The sequence below is a fragment of the Diadema antillarum genome, unplaced genomic scaffold (assembly GCF_040938485.1).
Source record: "Diadema antillarum isolate AM-2024a unplaced genomic scaffold, OU_Dant_1.0 seq00001384_RagTag, whole genome shotgun sequence".
Lineage (NCBI taxonomy): Eukaryota > Metazoa > Echinodermata > Echinoidea > Diadematoida > Diadematidae > Diadema > Diadema antillarum.
The window spans coordinates 585124-606970 of NW_027272140.1; the positions used below are offsets into that span (position 1 = coordinate 585124).

General features: G+C 37.3%; 2 protein-coding genes across 2 annotated transcripts; one reads left to right on the forward strand and one right to left on the reverse strand.

Annotated features, from left to right (window-relative positions):
- Positions 1-4693: 4693 nt before the first annotated feature.
- Positions 4694-5815, forward strand: LOC139708891 (alpha-(1,3)-fucosyltransferase 7-like). The gene has a single exon (XM_071620854.1). The coding sequence runs from the start codon at positions 4694-4696 to the stop codon at positions 5813-5815; it is 1122 nt and encodes a 373-aa protein (XP_071476955.1).
- Positions 5816-13294: 7479 nt separating this feature from the next.
- LOC139708892 (alpha-(1,3)-fucosyltransferase 7-like) lies at positions 13295-20826 on the reverse strand. The gene is made up of 2 exons (XM_071620856.1): positions 20797-20826; positions 13295-14611 (listed from the first exon to the last, which is right to left on the reverse strand). Exons 1-2 carry the CDS (start codon positions 20824-20826, stop codon positions 13295-13297), a joined length of 1347 nt encoding a protein of 448 aa, XP_071476957.1.
- Positions 20827-21847: the final 1021 nt, after the last annotated feature.

Consider the following 21847-nt stretch of genomic DNA (forward strand, 5'->3'; position numbering starts at 1 on the left):
TAGTTACAGAATGATGTAAGCGACCATTTGCCTGTATTTTGTTATTATGATTTCGGTAATATTGAAAGTTCTGAAAAGATTTATAGACGCAATATTTGTGATAACAATATGATGCAATTTTGTGAAAAGTTAAATGAGATTGATTGGAATAATGATGTAATGCAGGGGAATGTTGATGATCAATTCGATAAATTTATGAAAGTGGTAATTCAATTGTATAATCAGTGTTTTCCATAATATTGAAAGTAAACGGAAGTGTGATCAATATAAAAAACCATGGTTTGATAATACTCTTAGGAAAATGTGTAATAAGAAAAATGCATTGTATTCGAAGCATTTAAAGAATCCAGCAGAGTATCGAAAGGCTGTCTATATTGCATGTAGAAATAAAGTTAATGCTGAGTTACGTCAAAAGAAGCGAAATTATCATTATAATAAATTTAAGAATGTTCATAATGATATTAAAGGTACGTGGAAAATCATAAACAGGCTTCTTTGTAAGGTGAGGGAAAAAGTGCAATATCGCATTTTGCAACCAAACGGGCAATTCCTGTGTGATCAATATGCCATTGCTGATACATTTAATGTATTTTCTAGTAATATAGGTTCAAAAATTGTAAATACAGTTCCACCTACCTCTTCATATTTTACGAAAATTTTTATCAACAAGTAATAATCCTCACTCTATGTTTTTAAGGCCTATACAAGTATGTGATATTCTGGAAATTGTACAAAATTTAAAAACAGGTAAAAGTCCTGGATATGATGATATTGATAGTTATGTTATAAAGAGGAGTATTATTTTATTTGTAAATCCCTTGTGCAATATGTTTAATGCATCTTTAAAGGATGGTGTGTTTCCAAAGTGTTTAAACATAACAAAACTTATTCCTGTCCACAAAGGAGGTGATAAAGATCTTTTAACAAATTATAGACCTATTTCTCTTTTATCTGCTTTCTCGAAGATATTTGGAAGGTTGATATATAATCAGCTGATGAAATTTTTACATGAAAGAGATATTTTGTATTCGAAACAATTTGGTTTCAGAAAAGGGTATTCTTCATACATGGCTTTAATGGAATTAAGTAATAAAATAGCACAGTCTTTTGAAAATAAGAAGTTTTTGATTGGATTATTTTTAGATTTGTCTAAAGCTTTTGATTGCATGGATCATAGTATTCTTATCAGAAATATGGAAATATATGGTATCAGAGGTACTGCATTGAATCTGTTTCGGAGTATTTATATGATAGAGTGCAATTTGTGTCCATAAATGGTATATCGTCTACATATCGTTGTGTAAATATTGGTGTTCCTCAGGGATCTGTTTTAGGGCCTTTATTATTCATTATATATGTTAATGATTTGCATTTTTCAAGTAAGTTACTTCACACTATTGCTTTTGCAGATGACACTAGTTTATTTTTGTCTGGTAATGATATGAATGTTCTTTGTTCAACTTTTGATCATGAACTTTGTTTAGTTAATGATTGGTTTCAAGCAAATAGACTTAAATTAAACGTGGATAAAACATGTTGTATGCTTTTTAAGCCTAGAAACAAATATATTGTATATGAAGTTGATATATGTATTAATGATTGTAAGATTTCTTCTGTTAAGTCAGGGAAATTCCTGGGTGTAGTAATTGATGAAAAATTAATGTGGAAGAAACATATTCATATGGTGTGTGTGAAAATAAGGAAAACAATCGGTATTATGAATAGGCTAAAACATATTTTACCGTTCAACATACTCGTTAGACTTTACCAAACCTTGATCTTGCCGCGCCTTACCTACTGCAATATTATTTGGGGGAACAGTGCAATATGCCATTTGAATCGAATTTTAGTTCTTTAGAAGCGTGTAATAAGAATCATAACGAACTCGAAACCATATTCGCATTCCAGTCATCTGTTTGAAAAATTAAATTTTCTGAAATATTTGATATTAATAAGTCCCAAACTGTCTGTTTTATGTATCTGTTTAGAAATAATATGTTGCCATGTTTTTATGATTTTGATTTTGTAAAGAATAATGAAGTAAGTAGATATCGTACAAGACGGGGGGAAGATTATAGATTGCACAATTTCAAGTATGAGTTCTCACGATCCACAATAATATATATTGGCCCTAAGATGTGGAACAGTCTCCCAAATAATATTAAGCAGTGTGTCTCTATATCTGCATTCAAGAGAAAATATAAAGAATATGTTGTAAAGTCATATACGTGCAATAATGCCTTCCTGTCATAATTCCCTTTATGCTAATCTTGTTTTGATTTGTTTTGATTTGTTTTGTTCTCTTTTTTTTTTGTATTGTGTCATGATTGTTACTGTTTACTAGGGAGAAGCCTTGACAGGTCAACGGCCTTTGCTTCTTCCTCCACACCCTGTATTGCATATGATTGACATGTTGTCCTGCATTGTTCATTCTTTTTTTTTAACCAGTTGTGCAAGTTGTGGAAATAAAATGAAATAAAAAAAATGAAAAATGAAATGAGTAGCAGCGTCTTCGAATAAGGAGTTGTATAACAAATGCTTTGCTTCACTCTTTGACCACCTACTCTAGGATATACTATACAAAAAGGATTATTGAACGAGAAGGTTGTGGTTGACTTGTTTTAGGCAAATCCTCTTTCAACCGCTTTCTCTTCTTATTCAATACTTGTCCTCCCTAAATTTCAACCTTTGATATCAAGTTTTTCCTAAGTTTCTAAATCCCGAGCTTGATTTCCAACATAAAATCATCGGTGACACACTCTATATGCCAGTTGATTCATATATTTGTTTGTTTCTTAAACACCGTTTATCTTTTTATGTATCTACACTGTAAAAACATCGGTGTTAGATTTAACACCATGGGTGTTAAATCTATCTCCGATCAAACTTCAATAGAGGACCACACCCACAGGTGTAGAAAATGTATTGTGACGGTGTTAAAAAGTGTTCGCCTGGCACTTCGTGGTGTTAATTTGACACTGTGGCTGGTGATATTTTTGACACTGCGCTAGAGTTAATTCAATAATGACACCGCATGGTGTTGATTTGATATTGGTGGTGTTAATTTCAATGGTATAACACCCGTCCAGCTTCAATAGGGGACCACACCAACTGGTGTTACTGTGGTGTAACTGTATTAACAGATTTTTTCAAAAATCAAGTACTTTATCGGAAAATTCTTTATCGTCTTGTTGAAGTTCAAAATTAACAAGAAGTGCAGTAACTAAGAAACTATTAAAAAAACAATTTTAAATTTTGAAATGACACCCGGAGGTGTTAATCTAACACCATGAATGAGCATCGGAAATTTAACACCAGCTCGGTGTTTTATATTTAACACCGGACTTTTTGCAGTGTATCTTTTTACTCATTTCTCATGTGTAAAAAGGCTTATCTATCTCATATTGCAATATCAACAGTCCATCATCTTCACTGCTTTTATCTTCAGGCATATCAGATGTCGTTGGAAACTAATACTTTAAAAAAAAATGACTGCAGTGGTATGTTGATTTAGCTTTAAAGTAAACTTTTTTCTTATGTAATAGATGGTTGGACTGTCCGTCGATAATGATATTGATTAAAACAATCCATTTAGACAAATATCAAATTTGAAAAGATGGATCCTCACGTGGCTTTACAGGCAAATTATGGCGGGAACTACAGAAGATACAGATATGGCATAGTAAAAGCTTAGATAGACTGCAGTGACGAAAAGAAGTTTACAATTCCTGGCAGCTGCTTTCTTTTCTGGAGCGCCTCGCTTGCGCTCATGACCTGCAACATCAGCGGCTTCATGGACACTATTACTCTTCCACCCAGTATAGCTTGAACCAATTAGGAGGTACGCCGAGCACCTCCTTGGTAGAAACAGATTCATATAGACCGAGAGGCTGCAAACCTTGTAAAGCTTCAGCTCTCACGCCATTATATTCTTTAAGTGGATATTAGACCGTCAAAACTCTAATTTCTTGCCATCTATTTGTTTCTCAATATACATAGGATTTGAAATACAGATGTTGCTTTTCAGTAATAGCTTTAGTCTTCTAGATATAGGACTCCTTGACTGGCCGTAAGTATTTATCTATACTTTTTATATCCGTAAATCTCATGTCAGCTGTTTATGCAGCTAGTAGTTCATATCTGCATGGTTCTACAATGTCCGTCGATGTGCATCCCCTCTATCGATGTTACATATACCATCAGTCTCTGTCTTCTTACTGGTATTTTATCTCATCCTATTCCCTCAATCTCTGTTGTTGATGATGTTTCATTTCAGGCCTACCACCGTTACAGCTTTATCGTGACGTGCGTGCTGGTCCTGGGCGTGGTCGTCTCCCTCTGGAGTACTCCAGAGTGCCACTACTACCCCTCCACCAGGACTCGACTGGACCTCTTTCATGAGATGCAGACCAGCATTCATATCTCCGACTCCATCCGCGAGACAATGGAGCGCTACGACGATGTAGATGATGACGTACTATCTACTACTGAAGTCAACAAAGTTGTCAAGACAACAACAGATCGTCATGACGACGACAGAATACTAGTAGCTGACACCGAGAGGTATCTTCATGACATGGATGACTTTGTTGTAAGAGTTCTGGATGAGGAGGAGGAGGAGGAAGAGGAGGAGGAGGAGAAGGAGAAGGAGGCAGAAAATGAGAACGAGGAGGAAAAGGAAGAACAGGAAGAAATGGTGGTAACAAAATGTGTAAAACGGATTCACATTTTTAGTGATATGGAACTCATAAAGCATGTCCCGGAATTGAAACATTACACTGGTCTTTTTAAAGTTAGCACCGAGCCCGAATTTGAATCGGACGTCGATTGCTTTTCTCGAGGCTATGACTGCGATTTGAAACTGACACTGGGAGCCAACATAAGCATGATCAAAGGGAAAGATGCGGTAGTTTTCGGCATGGTGGGTACACAGTTCCGGAGGAATTCTCTCTTAGACAAACTGCTGGAACTTGAGCCCGAGCCAGGACAGACGTGGATCTACTTCAGCACAGAGAGTCCCCTCCGCATCGTGAGGTGGACAGAGACTCTGGAATTCACTCGCCTGAAGTATCATTTGCTCATGACGTACGATTCGCGATCCGATATCCACATCCCCTTCGGCTACTACCGACCTTTCAATGACTCTGAAGATGCCCCATCGGATTCAGACTTTCAGGAGGAGTCGTTCTATAACCGTACGGGGCTGATATCCTGGGTGGCGAGCAACTGCAAGGGCGTGTTTTGGCCACGGAATTCTCTCATTTCCAAACTTTTGCAGATCATGCCGCTAGACGACTACGGGGCATGCGGGCACAAGGAGTGTCTGCCAAAGAGATCTGAGTACTGTAACAAACTTCTGGCTCGCTACAGGTTTTACCTAGCCACCCCGAACTCAGAGTGTTATGATTACATCACGGAGAAGTTCTGGTTGAATTCGCTGACGTCCGGCGTGGTGCCTGTTGTCTTCGGCACGCGCAGAGAAAACTATATGCAGGTGGCGCCGCCAAATTCCTTCGTGCATGCCGCCGACTTCGAGACCCTTCAAGATCTTGCGGACTACCTCAATCTGGTCGCCAATGACGACGAACTCTATCGAAAATATTACGAGTGGAGGAAAACAGGAGAGGTGGTTCTGACATTTCCCACACTACCAGGCGTTTTCTGCAGAGCGATACCATATTTACATCCGGTTCGTCATAGGGAGGTCAAGTACATCGGGGATTCCCCGTGGTATACTGGATGCAGAGAGCTGCCCGACAGACACACAATCAAGGTCATCCACAGGGATCTTGCTGATTGGTCAATTTGGAGATGATTGACAATTCCTTGTTGGAGGGGAATGCAAGTTAATGCGTATACGTGAATAAAGCAAACTGTCATATCTTCCGAACTAATTTGCGATATGTGAATTATTTAAAGATTGAACACAATAAATCATTGATGGTACCTTAATAGATAACAATTCAACTGATATTGCAAGCAAATAAACTATTTGATAATGAGTTTATTTTTAGACAAAAGTACATAAAATGGATGGGACTATGACAATTAATGGTGGTACATAATTGTATTAACAACGACTATTTATCTGGACGACTCTGAAACGTCATCGTCCTTGCACTGTATCTCGAAATGTGTACGTTTATGGTCATTTTCTGTGCCATGTTGTTTTATTACAAATTCATTTTTAAATCATTTATCGAGTGAACAAGTGCCCTACTCGTAATTTGTTTTCAGAAACATCTTCATGTCCTTTTCTTGTCTCTTTTTGTCCTTTCTTTCTGCAATTCAGATTCAATTAGACCCGACTCTTCTATAGATTGATCAAAGAGATAGCATAAAAACCGTCATTCCGTGTTTTCGAACACAGATGGTTCATTCTTGTTTTGAGAGTCAGAATGATAAGATCTTCTTAGAATGAAAGATATGCATCCACGTTTTGACATCAAAATATTATAAGGACCATGAACGTAGAAGGAGTCATATATAGCCTATCAGAAGTGCTTCGTTTCCAGTCTTAATTCGTTTACGGATGTCATTTTTAGATATTGCATCTTCGTTTTTAATCAATAAAGCCTGCTTGAAATCATACAATTCATAAGCCCGCTTTACTGATTCATTAGGATTGAAAGGTAATCCATTCAGGACTGACCAACCAAATAAACGAGCTGCTCTATACACCTTTGCATACTCAATAAATGAATTTCGATACCTGGAACCCGGTTTGCATGCGTAAAAGTACTTTGTTCATGTTGGGCAAGGCTGTCGGGCAAGGCCTGGTAAAGTTTTGTATGGTTTCCCATGGAACAACCTTTTTCAGAAAGGTGTGTTTGATGCATGACATTAGGATATGTAAGTACAAGCCGGCCTATCAAGCTTACATGATTTTATAAAACTATATATAAGCTCGCTTGCTGTGTATGCTAGCAGTGCATGGGAACGAAATATTGACAGTTTAACTGTCTTCGAATTGATCACCATCGACCAATAATCATAGCAATGATGATGATGATGATGATGATGATGATAATAATAATAATAATAAATATGGAAAATTTATATAGCGCTTAAAGGGGATGGCCTAGCAACTGATCAGTGGGAATCAGTGGGAATGCTGGGGGATAATTATTCCAATCCTTATGGGATTCATTTTAGAGTACATTATATATCTATTGTTGTGTGAAAATTATTTTCTTCAGAATGGTCTCATATTCAGGTAATGTGCAGTTTAATCTCCCCGTCACTGTACAGGCATGCTAACCTGGAAACATTAAACTGCACATTACTTGAATATGAGACCATTCTGAAGCAAATAATTTTCACACAACAATAGATACAAAATGTACTCTTAAATGAATCCCACAAGGATTGGAACCATCATCCCCCAGCATTCCCACTGATTCCCACTGATTGCAGTTACTAGCCATCCCCTTTAAAGGTGCATTCCACACGATTTTCATAATTTCATTTCATGTAGTACATAAATCGACAGCTCCATGTCTAGATTTGTGGAATTCATTGTGGTTCTTGAGTAGAGAAACATATACTCTGGAAAATCTTGAACAAATTACACTGAACAGTGTTGATGACATTGGAGCCTCACATATTTTAGAAATGTATATAGTAGTGTAATTCCATTACAAGACCACTTGCTTAACAAGCTCACCTGTGTAGAATGTATACATGCCACACCTTCTTTTGTTCTGCTTCTTTAAGCCCAGAGTCATACATTCTTATGATGAGGCTGCATGTCATCATCCTTGTTCGTTGCAATTTGTTGTAAATTTGGAAAACGTTCTTATTCCTCAACCAAATCACTATAAATTCTGAAATTCTGTACTCAGTGTAACTAATCTATATGTTGCTGAAATGTTAAAGTCTGAAAATCATCCGGAGGTCTCCCAATTGTAGACAAACATGTTTCAAAGCGCTTTACGATTATCAAAGAAAGAACAAACACATAAATTAACCACGAATACAGAATACTACAGTAATTCACAATACAATAAACATCAAAAGAGTATTTTGACATTCTGCACCTGACCAAACTTTACATTTGTAAATAATATATGCACCATCTTCACATCAGGATGTATTGTGAATTTGCAAGAGCGCGTCTACTTAGATCACCTCACAGACGGACCGCTATTTTCAAGGAAAATTTCATTGATATATCTTACTTCTGAAGAGGACTAGATTTGACTGGGGCTTCACGTGGCAACACATTTGAATGGAAAACTTAGAAAAGAGTGCACCCTGTTCTTAGATTTATACACTAAAGATACAAATCTTTCATTTAGCCCAACAGTATTCACAATAGTGGAGTCCACGTCCCATCCTATTGTCAACCATAAAATTTGTCATACAAACAAAACAATCTTTTTACGTTTTATTCTATAATCCTCATCAATTCCGCTTTTCTTATCATTATTCTTTTACAGCACCATTTTGAACACACCTTTTTATTGCAGTTGCTAAGCTTGCTCTGCATATTATCTCTAAGCACCTAAATGGACGGCATAGTATTGGTTAAGATGACTTTTTGGGAGATACTTAGAAACCACTTTATGAAATGATTTTAAAGAAAAAAATCAGTTTTCAGAGGAATTCAAAGTTTGATGAAAATCGGTTCTGAGATGACTGAGATATCAAAAACAAAGTAAAACAAAGCGATCCTGATAAAAGCCCACCTTTATTAGGATCGTTTTGTTTTGGATATCTCAACCATTTTAAAACCAATTTTCATCGAATAAACTTTAAATTCCTCTTGGAATATCATATGCTCATATTATTTCATAAGAGGTCTCTCATTATCTCAAAAGATCATTAGCATACATCGTTAAAAACCTGAAGCCCCATCTCAACCGAAACTATATACAAACCCTTTAAGGCGTGATAAAGCGTAACCACCGCATAGGTTTGAAAGACAAAAGAGAAGAGATCAAAGAATAGCATGTCGCATACCTGTGTTAGTCCCAAGTGGAATGACTTTTTTCAACTCATGAGCCCATGTTAATACGAGGAAAGTTCTCCGTGTCAACCTCACAAGCAGATAGTGTTTACCCATCAGCTTATTTCGTTGCGAGGCTTCTCCGCGCAAACAGTGCGATGAGACACACCGCCTATTTAAATACGGAATCTTGCATCTGACGAAAATTCTGCCTGGAGCGAAAGCTCAGACCTCTTTTGACTCCATAGGTAAATACGGAATTGAAAGAGTCCAGAAACGTAGTCCCGCAAGTCTCGTAGTAATGTACAATTTGTGTTCAGTTTTATTTTGACGTCCGAACTTTCAAAAAGAAACATATAAAGAAAGAATGAATATGACAGAGAAAGGTGTAACTTTTGACCACAACCTTTATATCTTAATTTTCTTCTTCTTTTTCTTCTTCTCTGTGCTTTATGCGGTCAGGTCATGTTACTCGATGACACTGTAAATTCAGATGTTACGGAGCTGTTGGTCTACAATGTATTTTGCTTGCTTTGCTTGTTTTTGTCATGCGTGTGTAACATACAAATCTGCCAAAGGGCCAATTGGGAAAGCAACCGTAGGGCTGTGAATATGATTTGAAATCATGCTTTTATGAAAGGATAATGAAAGGATAAAAGATAAACCTCACATTATTTCAAATAACATAATACGAACAGGCAAACAAACAACATCAAGTACGGTGTTAAAACCATGCCAAATAAATACATAAAGTATATAGTGAACCTCACCTAAGTCGAATAAAATAGGAGTAGAGAAAAATCCACCAATTAAGTGAAATTCGACTTACGAGACATTTATATCCACCCGGGAAAGAATTTACATATCTTCCTACGTAGTCAGTCTTTCTAGAGTTATGCGATGTCGTTTTTAGCCAGAATTACTCAAATCAGAAAAGATGTGGATTTCAAAATTGGATGTCTTTTCACCACACTGTGATTACGACCCCAATGACAAATCGATATCGGAGAATGTACATACTGTAACTCCTTAACAGGAGATCGAATAAGTCCTAACATATTCTCCCCCCCCCCCATCAGTAAATAGTCTTTAAAGGGATCGTATAGTTTTGGTTGAGACCTAATTTCAGGTTTCTAACATTTTTTTTTGTGAGATAATGAGAAACCTCTTATGAAATACGAAAGAGCATGTAATTCCATGAGGAATTTAACGTCTATTTGGTGAAAATTGGTTTTGAAATGGCTGAGATATCTAAAACAGAGCGATTCTAATAAGTGTGGGACCCACACTTTATTACGATTGCTTTGTTTTACTTTGTTTTTGGATGTTTCAGTCATTCCAAACCCGATTTTCATCAAATAAACTTTGAATTCCTCTTAAAATGGTATGCCCAGTACTATTTCATAAGTGTTTTCTTGGTATCTCACAAAAAGTTATAAGTCCAATTCTCATCTCCACCAATACTGTACTATCCCTTTAACCTTCTCTTAAGGCTCCTAAAGCAAATTTGTCACGATGACTTCTCAAAGAAACCACCGATACGAGTCATTACAACTACAGAGCGACTTCAAACAAACTATATTTTCTTTTGATTTCATGTAGAAATAAAATTGGAATCTTACGTTTGGGAGCTTGGTGTGAGACTTATGAAGGCCAAAATATCATTACCGAATCTTATGTGATGTACGTTTATTGATTGTTTGTAACCTACATTACTGTTTAGGGAGAAAACGTGTGGTAATTTTGAATTCCTTATAAATGACCAACATCTATTTAGAACAGTTTGCATTCAGGAAACGTTCAACAAACTTTTTGTTTGTTCGTGTTTTATCATTTACAGTATATATAGGCCCTATGACGCTAAGTTGAACACGGAATGAACTTTCACTTAGAGATGCGCTCTTTTTGCGCTCTTATTGTTAAAAACAACAACATCAAGATGATACCACCATGCACAAGCATGTTCAACGCGACTGTTCAATTTAATCTATACGTGTGGGCTAATATTCCTTTATTAAAGATTATATTCATTTATTAGTACAGACACCTTTGTATGATTTGGATATGATTCGATGGCCATCAAGGTTATAACTGATCAGTTTCTCGAACTTGACGTGAAGCATACCGTCATTATAACGTCTTAACGTGGGATACTGACACAGATATCATCCAATCGCTATCATGTATACGCTATCACGTACTCACACACACAAACACTCACACACATATCATATATGTATATATATATATATATATATATATACAGCTTGTATATATAATATGTATATATATATATATATATACAGCTTGTATATATAATATGTATATATATATATACAGCTTGTATATGTAATATGTATATATATATATATAATATATATATATATATATATATATATATATATATATATATATAGCAATAATAAAGTCACAACAGAGGAATGCAGGGAATGCATTAATAGCCAATCTTGATTTAATGAATAATCCGAATTTTCGAGGAACCTTCCTCTTCTTCAGGGATGACAGTGCGAATATTCGCACGTACAACATAAAATCTCATCGAGTTTTACTGAGTTAAGCACATTATAGATGCGACGTGCTATTTCTAGTGCAATGTTCCCCGCTATATCACTTTCACTGCGTTTCTGATCTTGAGCCATATGATATCATGTCAGCGTGTCTCGATCGGTGATGCGATTCTCCTATCTCGGGCTCTAACGCCCCCATTCCACATTATGGCAATACCTCAGAAAGACCGTTGAAAGACCCTAAAAATTGACAGATATCTCAATGATCTTTCCACGAACTTTCAATGATCTCCGAGGTCTTTCACGGTTCCTTCTTAATCTATCAGTGAATTTCATGATCTCTATGGTTTTCGAAAATTTTTTATAACGTACGATTCAATATGTCTTTCCGTAGTCTTTAATGAAAATGGTCTTTCAGTGGTCAAGTGGTCTTTCAGCGTTCATTCAGCGATCTCTCGATGGGCGCTCAAGGGTCTTACTAGTCGTTCAATAATCGTTCAACAGTTTATCTTAAATTGCCACTTTTTTTGGAGATCAATGAAAGATCTTTGAGAGATCAGTAAGGGATCACTGAAAGACTAGTCTCTAAGAGATCTTGGTTGATCTCTTGAAGGTCTCAGGGAGTATGTCAGATAGTCTTATTGGTCTCTCAGTGAATCTTTGGCAATCTTCAAGGTCCCATGGAGATCTCTGAGATATTTTCTGAAAATTACATTTTGGTCTTTTAATGATCTTTCAAGGATTCTCTTTAAAACTATTCCACATAGACAGCATTTTCATGTGGACTTGGAAACTGCTAAGGGATCTTGCCAATTTTGGGTAGGAAGAAGCTGGTCCTTGTAATTTCATCCGAGCAGGCCTCCATTCCACATCATCCTTTAGAGACCACCGAGAGACCAAAAATTGGTAAGATCCCTCAGTAATTTTCCAAGTCCACATAAAAAGTCTCTAAAGGGTGATGTAGAATGGGGGTCAGCAATAATGCCAGCGGATCGTGTCTTCGCTTGGGAATTAGGAGAGAAGCCAAAGACGAATGTGTTAACTGGCAAAATTCTCGATACTTGATACGGGCCTGGATCTCGGTCCCATTCATTTCTCATAGTTTTAGGGGAATGAGGTAAAAAATTGAGATATCCATACATGCAACAGTAAAATAAATGTATCCACAGAAGACCTCTATGTCACGATAATCATGTTGAACATATTATGCTTCAGTATTTCTCATGAGCCAAATCCGATTCATTTCATTTTTTTTTTAATTTGACGTATCATTTAAATTTGAGCTAGTTCTGCAATATGGCGAAGTAGATACGCACTCCGTTATTCCACATTCATCATACATGTACCTATGTTAATCTTTTCGTCATAAATTGACAAACACTTTGATCATTATTACGTTTTGAATGTGCATTTATAATTGAATGACCATTGCTATGCATGTACAGTATACAGATACACTTACAAATTTATTAAGTATCACAAATTAGTAAAGGACGCGCCTTTCACATGATATAAGCTTTTTTTGTTCTTATCTTTTACAATCTGAAGGAGTCAATATCGGCATATGGACGGGCTCGTCAACAAAGTATAATGTTGTGTTCTCGAGGTGTATATTTTCGCGAAGGCTGACTAGCAGGGTAATTGTATCACTTGCTTATATATTTCTTCGTGTCATTAAGACCGCTTCATGAAGATGATAATAACAGGTTAAAATCATTGCACGTATTATAAAGTAAAATGAGATTTTAATCATTATGTAATCACTAAATGATAATATAACATTGATAATAATATCTAATTTGAGGTCCCATATACCTCACCGCCACACCGTCCAGTTTTCTAGAAACATTAATTCGTTCTCTTCATCTTTCGTTAGATCAAACGTCCTCCTATCAACGGGAAGTCTACAACCATTAAACCATGGTGAGTCACTGAGATATTTGAATGGGATCCTCTTGCGCTGGACCTTCATAAAGGGAATTGCTTGGCAAAAGACACTGGGTCGGGTTGGGTACGTGAGAACGACCTCGCCCTGTTTTTTCCATTCGTAGAATTGCCTGTACTTGTCATCATCAGCGTCCAGCATCTTGAGGTAGGCAGCGAGCTCGTCGAAACTCCCGAAATCGGCGGCATGGATGAAGGAATTAGGTGGGGCTAACTTCTCGTAGGTTTCTTTCTTCGAGCCAAGCACAACGGGGACTGCACCGTAGGTGAGCGACTGGAGCCAAAACTTTTCCGTAATATACTCTTTGCACTCCGTATTAGGAATGGACAGAATAAACTTGTACGATGCCAAGAGCTTGTTGCATACGTCCGACCGTTTTGGAAGACACTCGCTTCGGCCGCACCTGCCGTAGTCATCAAGTGGGAGTAGCTCCTTCATGTGCCGCACGAAGCTTACTCGAGGCCAGAACCCCCGACAGTTGCTCGCCATCCACGATATGAGTCCTTTCCGGTTGGCCGCCGGATCCTCGAGAACTGGTGGCTCAGTGCTGACGTCCTGGAACACATCTTGTGTGGGTGAAGCTTTATTTGATGTGTTGAAGGGGCGGTAGTAGCCAAACGGTAACACGATATCTGAGTCGGAGTCGTAGGTCATTAGCAAGTGATATTTCAGTCTACCAAGATTCAGGTCAGCGGTCCATCTCATTACCCGTAGCGGACTCTCTGTACTAAAGTAAATCCAGTATTGCCCTGGCTCGGGAATGCGATTTACCAGTTCTCTCAGCTGTTTGCCTCCCTCTCCACGAAACTGTGTAGGAACCAAGCCGAAGACCACGGCATCTTTCCCCTTGAGCATGTTGATCTCGTCCCCCATCGTCAGGCTGATGTCGCAATCGTAGCCCATGGACATGCAGTCGACGCCCGTTTCGTTCAGAGGTAGTGTGCTCTTGATGAAGAGCTCCATGTAGTGGCTGATTTCAGGGATATGTTTCATGACGCTGAAGGTGCCAAAGATGTGCACCTTCTTCACGCAGCCCGTGTTCTTGCGGATGAGGGCTTGGTACTCGCTGGAGTTGGTAGCTATGATGGCGTACCTGCTACTCCGATGGGCTGGAGTTGTCCACATTGCTGTGAGAATACCAAGGACTGTCACTGTCATGAGACCAGCCACCACTACGATATTGTAGAACTGGAAAGAGAAAAAATAGAGAGTAGAAAACAAATTAAAGGAATTTGCGAATCACTTTGTAAAATCTCTATTTGAAAAGCACCACTATTAAGCCATCATTTTAGTCACCACATGAATTAAAGAAAGCCCACTGTAAAAACGTATATCAAATGGATCAAAAATGCAACGAATTGAGACCGGAACTGGCATGCGCTCGCAGTTACATACGTATACAACAACACAGCACACTACCTCTTTGTGCGGTGTCACGGGTTCTTGTGTTTGGAAAGTACCATTTCAGAAGGGGGATGAGATACATCTTTGATATATCCTCTAAGATAATATGGCTTATGGTTTTATGATGAATAAGAGGTAAGATGATACGTAAAGGTGAAATTTATTTGTGAATTATCAGACATACAAGTATACATGTATTAAACATGGTTAATAGATGTAATTTCACCTTTCCGCTCCTCTGTGATTTTGCTCGAAGAAGTATATACTACAATGATAAGAGCTGCCAACATTACACTTATTGAAAAACAAAACAAAACAGAACAAAACATAATAGAACAAAAATAACAAAAATACGCAAAGTCAAATAACATTGCTCAGTACATGCATATTATATATATGTATATATATATATATATATATATATATATATATATATATTATATGCGTGCATATTATTATCATAAAGTCGAAATCGGATGAAAAATAATGAAGTTGTGACATTTTGAAGTTTTGCTAATTTTTCAGGAAACATTCATTCTTGAACGGTCAATATAAGTAGCTATGCAAATGGCAAAGTGAGCATGTCATACTCTCACAACTTGCCATACAGTTTGTACAAACAATATTTTGAAATGTTCAGTTTTTCATTCAAACGCAATTGTGCCCGAGGCTCAAATCCTGGTATATCCAACTGATCACTATTCTGCAGTTATTCAACCTGGGACCCGTTTCATAAAACTTGTCATCAGTGACAAGTTGTCATAGATGTGACAAGATATACTGAATCCTTGCATCTGATTGGCTGAGAGAAAATTTGCCTTAGAAATGTGGCAGTTGTCACTGATAACAAATTTTATGAAACGGGCCCGAGGAATGATATCATTTTAAGTTCTTTTCTGTTTTGCGAGCAGGCATCTCGTTTACGTAAGTATTTCATTACACATCAATCATACCATATAGAAACTGCTGAAATAAACTAAACGGACTCTTGAAACGTGATTCGACTCTTCTCGAAGAGGAATAGACACAATTACGTAAAGAAACACGCGGGGCAAAACTACTTCTACTACCACTACTACTACGCTGTACAGCTGTAGAATAGAAGTCAGAGGGAATTTTCATCGAATGTGCAGAGTTGATCATCATAGAACGCAACTTTTGGCGTCAAACTACTTGGCGTGCTCTATAGATGATTGGTATCATTTCGTGGTGATCTCCCCGCTTTGTTATGGTCGAGTTGTGGGTCGGAGTGGCTTCTTGCGGCCTTTCTTTACTTCAATCCTAAGACATTTCAATGGAAGTTACTATAAATCCGGTCTATGATACCTCAGGGCGGTGATCTGCCTTTGATATTTAGATGAAATGAAGCGGACTGAGTGGAATAAGCATTCACTGCATGTTTTTTTTAGAACCAATGACAATCTAATCAAAGCTATTCGTTTACAGCTTGGTTAATTCCCTGTGAGCCGTGCCCTATATCTTGTTTGAAACTCTTCTATCTATTAGTGATGTCGCATTAGCCACGCTACAGTATGGTCTCAGCCAGGTTGTCGATATCTTCATAGTGTCTTCATCACAATGCTCTACATTACTAATAATCAGCATAAGAAGATACACACACACGGTTTATGAAAAGTATATTGTTTGTTGTAGCTCGTCCATAAGTAAACCATTAATCCCGGCTAATACCTGATTCACGAATATGATTTGCATATCATGACTGTGTACCTTAAATGATTATTATCACAAAACTTGCGCTATATTCAATATCGTGTTGTAATTAGTTTAACTGTGATAAGGTGCTGTACGTGTTCTGCACCACAATGTACACTTACTGGTTGGTTTTTGATACCGAACACGACCATACTTGCAATGAACATCGGTGACTGCTGGAGGTCATTAATAATTATGCTGTTGAGTCCATAACGTCTCCTTGACTGTTTTCTTCCACGTCAATGAATTCCCCTCCACCACCGTGGCCGTACACGACTTCCTTCTGTGATTTTCATGGCGCCTAAACGGAACACGTATAATTCTCCCACGGCGCCAAGTCTCTCACAGCACGGTATTGCTTGTGGGACGTGGCTATCTTCTGTAGCGGTTAAGACAACAATGCAGCCAGTGATTCGATTCAGTCACTAGTCCTCCTTCAACGACGGCCCAAGGCCTTGGCCATACCTGTTCATGCTTGCTCTGCCCGCAGTATGTATCGAACGCCTTTACAATAAATATCACGGAAGCCGCTGGTCAAAACCCAATGCGTGCCATTTCATCAATGAATTGATTCTATCAGTTCTGCACGACTCTTTACAGGTAGTGTTCGGTGGAGCATGAAAAGGGAGGGATTACGTAACACCGTTGTGGAGGGGGAAAGTGGATAGCGATGTGATGAACTATGTGTGTGTGTGTGTGTGTGTGTTATGGGGCCAAATTATGTGAGACAAGATTTCTGAGACGCTTGCTTTCTTCTTTTTTTCATTCTGATCAGTGAGGGGGAAAAAAGAGAAAAGAACTGGTTTAAGAAGCTACCACAGAACAGCCCTAAATAATGAGCAGTTAAAAGGTTTGATGTCTACGTTACAGTTGACAAGTTAATTAGTACTGCGCCAACGTGTTTAGTATTTTGTTATGTATACAGTATAATATAAGGAGAGAGAGACACATTTTACGAATCCCTCTACTTAAAGTCAAAGTCTACTAAGGATTGTTATGGTCCAGCTTACTCTAACATACCCCTTAGTTGCAGTTTGCCTTGATTTAGATACAAGAGGGTCACGCAGTTTTGAAGTTTAAATTTTGATTTGATTTGATAATGGTTTATTGAAACAAACATGCAAAGTAGTAGCCCGAAGGCTAAATTATAATGCGTCACATCGAGAAATACAGCAATTACATCAAACAGCATACAATGTATGAATATTTCAGAAATAACAAATACCGGTTACATTAACATCATAAAGAAATATACAGCATCATATCAAAACAATAACCAATTCGTACCAATTATCAAACAAAATATATTTCTTGAAAATAATAACCATAGTTATCAACGTAACGTATACTCATACGCACACACGCATTAACACACATACACCTACGTACACATGCACATTGCATCCACATGTCTATAAAAATAAACCCATATACTCATCTCATGCAGCCGTTCAACTTATGCATACACAGTCACACATCAAACGAGAAGTAATTATAATATCTTACTTTATTATGATAAAAATGAAAAAAACCGTATTGAACATCATGTTGATGAGTTTCATCTTAAACACTGAATGTATATACTTTAACATTGAATCTATATATCAAAATAATTGTTAAAACATTAAAAAACGCATGTATCACATTATTCAGAACATACGAGTATTGCACTGTTGTGAATTGCAATATTGCACTGACTGAAACAAACAAAAAAAGTTTGCCCGAGACTGAAAAAAAAAACTCTGAGAAGAAGAAGATTACAAATTGAAGATAAGATCAGTAACGAACAAACATATTCGTTACTTAAGTTGTATATCCCGGTAACTTACACTTGTTAATGGAGATGAATGGAGAAAAATGACTATAATGGGGCCTGATGACTACTACCTATAATTTGTTTTCAACTCTCGAATGATGCCATTGAAGGTCGTTTTTTTTTTTCATGGATTTATCTGTTGTGAATCTAAAGTGCTCATTATTAGAATAGTTGATGTTTTTACTTACACGTCTTTTTGATGTGGCATTGGTAATTACTTATTGCAGTGTTTAACCTTATATAAAACAAAACTTTAAATGTTTTTGCTTTTTTAAACAAAGGTTGTTAGAGAAAGCCATATCAATAGCTTGATCAGGCACAACATCCTATGCAAGTGCTAATTCCTTGTGCAAGAAAAAAAAAATTGGAGTAAGGTCTGTCTTGGCGCAAGTGCCTAGAAAATTTCGATAGAAGTACCATTGTCCGTGGACCATTGTGTTGCAGTAATAACATTAATTCCAACATCTTTGAGATTGTTGTGTAACGTAAACATTCATTCCACGTAAGACCATTATCAGCGATCACATTGCACCAAGAAACTTCAGGCTATGATTGGGTCTTTAATCATTTCTAGTTGGGAATCATCGATCATTGATATTGATTTGATTACCAGCCGCACGATCCATTAATGTCTTGCATTAGCACTACAGGCAGAGACTGTATTCACAATAATGTATCCACATTATTGTGTGTGTGTGTGCGTGGGGGGAGGGGGAGGAGGTGGGGGGGGGTGTCATCGGCAAAGCGTACACTGCAAAAACATCGGTGTTAGATTTAACACCACGGGTGTTAAATCTAACACCGATCAAACTTCAATAAAGGACCACACCCACAGGTGTTAAAAATGCACTGTGATGGTGTTGAAAAGTGTTCACCTGACACTTCGTGGTGTTAATTTGACACTGTACCTGGTGTTATTTTGACACTGTACTGGTGTTAATTCAAAAATGACACCACATGGTGTTGATTTGACATTTGCTGGTGTTAATATCAATGGTTTAATACCCGTCCAGCTTCAATAAGGGACCACACCAGCTGGTGTTACTTTGGTGTAAATTTATTTTCACATTTTTTCAAAAATCTAGTATTTTAATGTAAAATTCTTGATCGTCTTGTTTGAATTAAAAATCAACAAGAAGTGCAGTTACTAAGAAACTCTTGAAAAAACAGTTTAAAATTTGAAATGACACCCGTAGGTGTTAATTCAACACCATAAATGAGCACCGAAAATTTAACACCAGCTCGGTGTTCACTATTTAACACCGGACTTTTTGCAGTGTACAAAATAGTAACCAGAGAGATGAGACTCTAATAATGAATGTCGTTATGCTATATAAGATATATAAAAATAACAGATAAATTATCTTATCAAGAAGGATGCCTATAGAGGTATCCCCATTACATTGTTATGAAGGCTAGAAACTGTAACATTGTTGTCTATTTCATCAGATGTCCTGGAACAGAGACAGCCCTTGCCCTCAAATTTCTTCTGTAATGAGTGAAATTTGAATCGCAGCCTATTGTATGATTAGCCATTGGAATCCAGTATAATTGTACCAAAAGCTTTGATCAGATCAAAGAATTAGCAGGTTGCAATCACTATTGCATTGTCCTTAGCCGTTTATAGGCAATAAATTCTTTTTGTCGAATATTGTAAAAGTGCCAAATCTGTCGATTGGGGCAGAGGCTAAAATCGTATTGATATGATGTTGATACATGTGACCCTCTGAATTCCTTGCATGCATTTTTAACACTGATTAACACGTAGGTTCGTGTGGTTCCTATAATTCGGAGAAGAAATGGTCGTGTGACAAGACCTTTTTAAAGTATTTATGTGTAGCGCCGATACCTTTGCATCAGATTATGACCCAGGGCGTGGGGTAACAAAATTTGAATTTTATTTGCTAAAAATATACCCATTCCTGGCATCGATTTTAAACCCTGCATAATGCGCATGTTGCCAAATTTGGGTTGTATACAGTACTATTTGATATTCCTCATGTAGCCCATACCCCATGATTTGCAATACGAGCGAGGCATAGAACATTCTTGTCGCTTGATAACGACATGAACTCGTGACTTCAATAGAATACAACAGTGGTCATGACCTAATGTAGCAACCTATCCAGACCATGCACACAAAGAAACAAAAACAAAAACAATAAAAAAAAAAAAACCGGGTTGGCATTCCGTCAAAATTGCGATATAGGCCTAGTTGAATGTCGCTTGTATGGGCCTATTGCATATTGTTTCACAACAGGGGTTTCGATTCCCCCCCCCTCAAATAATTCCCGAGATGTGTCAAATTTTCAGGCTTTTTCTCATTCATTAAAAAAGAAATTGTCAAAATATTTCAATTATAACAAGGCAAAATCTTCATCGCGTGGGAATAATGTATATAGGCACCATTCTGTATAGTAGTCGTTCAAGATGCACTTACCGATTGGTATCTCGTATAACCGATGGGCATGATTGCTGCACACGTCTTTATTGCAGATCGATATATAAAGAAATTATTATGTCCTTCTTGAGATGATGACGAATTCGCTGGTTCTCTCTAGCTCAACTTTCCATGTTTCCTGCTCACACCTGTAAATAGAGTAACACAAATCATTACGAAAATATTTGTTGAAAAAAAAAGAAGAAGCCATACGCGCCTGTTAAGATCTATTGGGTTTGGCAATTATGAAACAGAATCCTTCTACTATAAAATACGCTTCATTTAGAGGTAGGACGAACCTTCTAATTCTTATCTATTTGTTTATTTACTTATTTATTTATTTACAAATTTATTTATTTATTTATTTATTTATTCATTCATTTATTCATTCGTTTACTTACTTACTTATTTACCTGTATTTATTCATTCATTTATCTACTAGTTAGTCACGGGGACTACATTGAATTTCGATTTCGACGTAGATTCAGAAAGCAGATAAAAGTTGTCGAGTAGTGAAACTTGAGCAGAGTTTGAGCAGAACACCACCCTTGGAAATTTGAGGACCGAATTAAGATCAAATTGGTTTATCAGATATGATAGCAGTAATGATGAGGATAATAACGTTAATTAATATTAATAACAAAAATTAAAGAAAAGCATGCCCAACTACGAAGCACCGCATGTAAAGACATTGAATCAATCGTGTATTTTGGACAAAATTTTTTATTCTCACATTCTTAACAAATGAGTCTACTATCACGATATACAGTGAGTGCTTACAGTCGTAAGTATACCTTCAGCGTATATGAAGGGCCCAAACTTCCCGAATTCCTCACCTCACACACGGTCCTGTAGTGTAGACGTATTCCCAAACATACGATTTTCTCCCGGCCATGAATAATGCTCGTGAGGCGCGCATCTCTCCACTGCCCTTACACCGGTCTTTCTACCATCCAAGACAAATGGAAAGTCTGAGTGAGTGCGAGCACGATCGGAGTTTTTATTTTAAGATAAAAGCGGTAAGCTTTGCACGCTTTGAGGAGTACATCGA

Bases quoted from the DNA above. Each gene is read 5' to 3' on its own strand.
- LOC139708891 (XM_071620854.1), top strand. From the start codon at position 4,694: ATGGTGGTAACAAAATGTGTAAAACGGATTCACATTTTTAGTGATATG.
- LOC139708892 (XM_071620856.1), bottom strand. From the start codon at position 20,826: ATGCCCATCGGTTATACGAGATACCAATCG. The intron at 14,612-20,796 runs GTAAGTGCATCT...TTCTCTTTCCAG, and splicing joins GTTATACGAGATACCAATCG to TTCTACAATATCGTAGTGGT.